This window comes from Aspergillus nomiae (genome assembly GCF_001204775.2).
Source record: "Aspergillus nomiae NRRL 13137 chromosome Unknown contig00400, whole genome shotgun sequence".
NCBI lineage: Eukaryota > Fungi > Ascomycota > Eurotiomycetes > Eurotiales > Aspergillaceae > Aspergillus > Aspergillus nomiae.
Window position 1 is genome coordinate 24864 of NW_015378455.1, and position 6000 is coordinate 30863.

Genomic DNA, 6000 nt, shown 5'->3' on the forward strand with positions numbered 1-6000 from the left:
TCCAGAAAGTGCCTCCCCCTCGTACGGCCCTTTAACCTGGAGGAAATTTTTCTACTTCGGATTGCTAAAAAGACCAACTGTGTACGGATAGCGTGACAGGTGCCAAGGCCGGCGTTCAAGCTTAATTACTCGGCAATAGTAGTGGCCACTTGGAGGGGGAAGTCAATGCCGATCGTCATCCCAGGGACGATTCCTTCGTCTGGATACGGGTCCTAATTCTCCAACTAAAGAAAGACGGGTATCTTCGAGTGAAAAAACAAAAAGAAGATTTGCAAAATCGAGGGCGCCAGGTACGGTGCCCCATAGGTGGCAATACTTCGTAAACAACCATGGACAAGTTTCCATAAATATCAGACTTGCGTCGACATCTTTGGTACACGCGTCCGTAGTTTGTGCCCTTGATTCAATACATATGATTGGATCGCGTTGTCGAAAGTTTAGGAGGAGTAGTGCGATTGGAAGTGTTGATCCCGATCCACCAGAACCACCAGGTAACTTTCAGGTACCCAGCACCAAGCGACCTCAGCTTACATCCAATTAGGCGACCAAGTCGAGGCCACGAATTGCCACGGCGGACGTTCTTCTCAGCTGGTTGCATGTATATGCTTTTGTCAAGCTGCTGACGATTGCTTGTGCAGTGCTTCTCTCCCTCTTACCTGGAACTGTGGGTTCCATTCTGCAAAAAATAGTAACAGAGATGGCAGTGCATTCAGGGACAAAAATCTCCTGAATTCTAATCTGTATGGTCAAAGTATGGCATACGGACAATACTCGAGTTTATGTTAACCGCAACCGAGTCAAGCACGGACGGTGAGCTCTGTACAGAATAGTACCCTGTTACAGACGTAACGAAACCACACGATATGAATAATAATAATAATAATATACTCTGAGTAAGGACAAGAGCTTTAGATACGACTCGAATACCCTCTCCGACTCAGAAATACTGAGTAATAGGGGGAAAACAACATGTGGTGGTGGGAGGGACACGCGGCCCGTGGGGCTCCGAGAGGCAGCGCCCCCTAAATGGTTGCCCCTGAGTGGCTGGAAGGGCGGGAAACCACTCAGATCGACGCCTCTTTTTATTTTCTTCAAGGACTTGTTTGCCTGGGTATTCGTACCAGATGTCGACGAGTTGAGTTGAGTACGTAGTACTGTCGACACATACACGCAGAATCATCAATTGGGCAAACCTTGGGAAATTTTCATCAGGATATTTCTCCGTATTTTACAATTTGTTTATTTTACAATTTGCAAGGAAGACTACACAATAGTCCCAAAGAAATCAAAAGGAAAAAAAAAGATAAGAACAAACAGTGGAACATTCCCAGAATCTTTCACGCCATGGACCATTCCTAATGGAGTACAATGGTGGATTGTCCGTCCGTCGACTGGGTCCGACGAGTCCCACTTCGTCAAGAATAGCAGAGATTGTGTGTAATTAGCAAGAAACGAGCGGTTACAGAAATCTGTAACACTCGATGTCCTTGTTTGAAGTTGATGAAGGAAACGTTGATCGGCCGTTAGGACCCTGAACAGGAGATGCGAAGAACGGAGAAAACACTTCCCGATGGACGATGCGATTATAAAACGCGTATGCTACTCTTTCAGGAAGAATCTTTATGGGTGGGATAATACACGATCAGTTTGACCGGATTCACCATAGATTCACCATGAAGTCGGAGTTATTCCTCTTGCACTTCCTGATGTTATTCTTTGTTGAAATCAAATGGCTTTCGGAGAGACTTGGTGCGTGAGAGATGCAGATAGATGTATGTACTATGTAGTACCCTTACAGAAACATCGGAGATATTGAATTTGAAGATATACACACTTAATAACCTGAGAGCAGATGTATTGACTATACCTATAGAAAAGTGTAAGCGTTTACTCCGTAGGACAGAATTCCTTTCAGCACTGGCAATCGTAATTGTGATATCTATATTATCATATTAATTCCATCATAAACCTTGAGAGGGTTCTGCTTTGGAGGGTTTGTTTGAAATCCGAAATTGAAAATTACCAACCACCCGCTGGTGGAGAGAGGCGATCCATCCATCTGAGCGGCATTCTTCCCTTCTGTCAGGGATCTACATCAAAACAGTCCACTACTCTTCTGAGCATGTACCAGTACTGAGGAAGGGCTAACAGGGTTTTCAAAAAAAAAAAAAAAAAGGCGGACTAAAGTTACAGAAAATGCGGGAGGCGTCAACAAGGCGAAGGAAGCATAATCAACATCTTATAACTTGGAATTCCTCATTATTGCCCTCTGGCTTTATTTCCATCTCTCTGCTTAACCAATTTTTCTTCCTCTTCTCAACCCTCTCCAAACCCGACCTCGAGATTAAGGTCGGTTTCTCGGCCATCGATACATCTGAAACCTCTTTAAAGTGCAGTGGAAAATTACAGCGGAGTTGAGCTTAATATTTTGCAGATTAAATTACCCAGTGGAGGAGCTTAGGCCCCATTTCAACCCGTGGTCCATTATTCGGCATTCCCACTTAGGAACACTTTCTCTCCTGTCTTCATCCTTCCCTCATCCGTCCTCTTCATACTTCCTCCCCCCCTCCTCCTCTCTTCCATCTCTTCTTCTTTTCTCCTTCTCACCCCTCAAAGGCTCGACACAAGACCTCTTTCCTCCTCCAAGTTCGATTGTTTCTCTAAGCCCTGGCCTCGTGGTCCAGTTGTGCTGTTCTTCTTGCTGTCGGCCTCTATACTTCCCTTCGGCTTCTGTTTCCCCATCGCGACGGGGAGACCCGAATAATTTCACCGGGCCTTTCAACCCGAACTACCTCCTTTTTGTGACCGTGTCGCAGGTCTCGACGCTGCCAGACTTTCGTTGTCAATTCCTCTAGGCTGTGGAAATTTTTCTATATAAAATTTCTATTCGCCATTTACGCTCTTTTCATCCGCCGTCGAATCTCGGCTGATTTCTCTGGTGACATTTGTGCGATAGCGGACCCGATAGACGACGACTTTATTCCGTCGATGTCCCTTTGATACAACCAGTGATATAATACACTTGCTGTCGACCAGTTTCTACAATCGTTTTCATGCTTAAGAACAACTCCTTTAATAATTCGCCCAAGATGCCGATTTTCCGCACGAGGACCGTCTTTCCTCTCGTCGCCCTATTTTCAATAGGCTTCTTCTTTTGGTGCATTGAACGTTATGATCGTGCAGCGTTCCTTCGATTCAAGCACCCCGTCGACCGGGTGACTACGTCGGCCGGTACTCCCCAGATTCAGCTACAACCATCATCAGCCCCGACGGCGAAAATGTGCGATGCGGACCCTAGTGTTATGCCCCCCATGCCTTTCACTGAGTGGCTGCCTCGCAAGAACTATACCCGCGCGTACTTCCGTCCTCACCACGTGAGCCCTAAGACTGAATTCAGCTCGCTGGAGGAAGTTGATGTCCCTGTCCTCCCGCCCATGACTGTCATGGAGCGTGGCATGGTTATCTCTCCGGACAACAAGGACGACGACATTTCCTGCCCTCCCATCATCGATGTTAATGTAGCGGCCGACCATGATGTTGATGAGACGGACAAGCTTCTGTTTGGTTTGGCCACGACTGCTGACCGTTTGGACCGCTTGCTTCCTTCCCTCCTCTACTCCTACGGAAACACCAAGGCTGGTATTATCGTGTTGGTACCGGAATCCGACGACGACATTCCCAAGCAAGAGACCTACTTCCGTAACCGTGGCCTGGACTTGACACTTATTCAGTCTCCTCTCGATTTCACTGCTCGTTATTTCGGCTTGGTTGAGGCGTTCGCCAAACACATTCGTACCAAGCGCCCCCAGACCCAGTGGGTTAGCTTCATCGACGACGATACTTTCTTCTTGTCCCTTCCCACTGTCGCTGAGGAGCTGAAGCTTTTCGATGTGACCAAGAAGCATTACATCGGCTCGCTGTCGGAGGCCCACTGGCAGGTTGACACCTTTGGCCACATTGCCTTCGGCGGTGCCGGTGTTTTCGTATCTAAGCCTCTCCTGGACGTTCTCGAAACATACTACGACGAATGCCAGTCTTGGGGTGAACAGCCTGGAGACCAGAAGCTCGGACAGTGCATCCAGAGATACGGAGATACCCCCCTTACCCTGTGGCCCTCTCTTTACCAGATGGACATGAAGGGTGAGGTTGACGGCGTGTACGAGTCGGGCCGGAAGATTGAGTCCCTCCACCACTGGAACAGCTGGTACACGAAGGACGTTGTCAAGATGACGACTGTGGCAGCTGCCGCCGGTCGCCGGTCAGTGCTCCGTCGCTGGGTGTTCGACCAGGAAGAGATTGTCAACAACTCCACCGGAAAGAGCACTCGTACATTCTGGGTCATGACCAATGGATACTCTCTTGTCAAGTACACCTATGGCGAGAACACTCCTGATGATGCCATTGACTTCGACCATACGGAGAAGACTTGGGAAGAGGACCCTCGTGGGTACGAAGAGCGCCTGGGACCTCTTCGTCCTAAGGACCACGAGGGTGTCCTCAAGGACCGTTGGCTCCTGAAGGAAGCTTACGTTGTGGGTGACAATGTGCACCAGTGGTACGTGCGTGAAGAGGATGAAGGCCACAGTGTCATTGAGATCGTTTGGCTTGGACCCAAGGGTGGGGGCGGTGCCGGTATCAATGACTACAATGTCAGGAAACATCACTGATCTTTTGGTCTACGGATCGAATGAGAAACCACACAACCGATACTGAGGCTGGACCTTAGATCCGTGGAGTCTTTCCGTTCTTGCACATTATTTTCATCTTTGTTATGTTCGCTCTCTTCTTCTTTATTTCGAGTTCTAATTCCTGTCATACCACCAAGAACGGAAGAGCACTACCCATTTACGAGATAAGGAAACAAAAAAGGTTTTATACTGAAGGGTGGTCCGGAGCGTACCTCTTTCGCCAACTGAATCCTTCGACATCCCTATTTTTGATTGTTCATTTGCCTGGCGTTGAATCGGCGCAGTCAAAGATCGGAACTGGTGGTTTTTCAGCGAAGAGCTTATCTCGCTTTGAGTCCCTTGATTATCTGGCCATACTCCTTCTTTTCCAGAGGAACTTCACGAGTGAACATTTCTTCCCATCCTTTTCCCTTTTCTTTTTTTTTGTTTTCACACTCCCTTTCAGGAGGCTTTTTTTTTCCCTGATGCATTTTGTAAAAATAGAATTCCGGGCCGTTTCCGGGCCCCTTGCTCTTGGAAATTAGCGCATCTGTGATTATGCAAGAATATCATGAGTCAAGTTCTAGATAGAGATTACCACCCAATATTCATTAAGCTCCTCGCTAATCACTAGAATCTGCCATCTATATCTCCGTGGGATCAACGACGCGCGGTCCCGTTTCAAGTAACCGTTTCACATTAAGTAACCCAATCCAAGAACCATCATCCAACAATCCGCCCACGGACCAATCCCCCCCACCAAGAGAGCACAAGCACAACGTCCTCATTGCACAAAAATTCCTACAATAAATCCTAATCAAACTACAGGAGTACATAATTTCCCAACAAACAAAGAAATAGTCAAGAAAATTGGGCCCTTCCCGCTCTAATTAATCTCTTTGATGCTGAGCTGTACTACCTGACTCTGCCCAGCTCATCTCGGATAGTGGATGTATTCCACTATTAACTCATGTATACGCATCTTCCCAAACCGGATAGAGTTGGTGACCGCTACATGAGATCATACTTATGGTACCAATCCTACTGAAACGATACGGTGGTTTCGGACTGAGGTTGCTGGTCAGCCATGGTGCTTGGTTGGTGAGGTAGGTGGTGGTGGTGGCTAGCTAGTGGGTTACTGCCTTAGGTATCTTTTGTAGGGTTTGAGGGTGTGCTCTAAATAGCTAGGCTGTATGCAGTAGTAGGTGATACTAGTAGTATCTTGGGAGCTGGAGCAGTGTGGCGTTGTTCACTTGGGTCAATTAGTATGGAGACGTGTTTATGTATATGTGATGTTCCTGTAAGAAGGTATATACTATATATACTATATATA

General features: G+C 47.3%; 1 protein-coding gene across 1 annotated transcript; it reads left to right on the plus strand.

The window, feature by feature from the left end:
• Positions 1–3053: 3053 nt before the first annotated feature.
• gfsA (glycosyltransferase family 31 protein) lies at positions 3054–4667 on the plus strand (the record flags this gene model as incomplete). The annotated part of the gene is made up of 1 exon (XM_015556083.1): positions 3054–4667. The coding sequence occupies one exon, from the start codon at positions 3054–3056 to the stop codon at positions 4665–4667; it is 1614 nt and encodes a 537-aa protein (XP_015402809.1).
• Positions 4668–6000: the final 1333 nt, after the last annotated feature.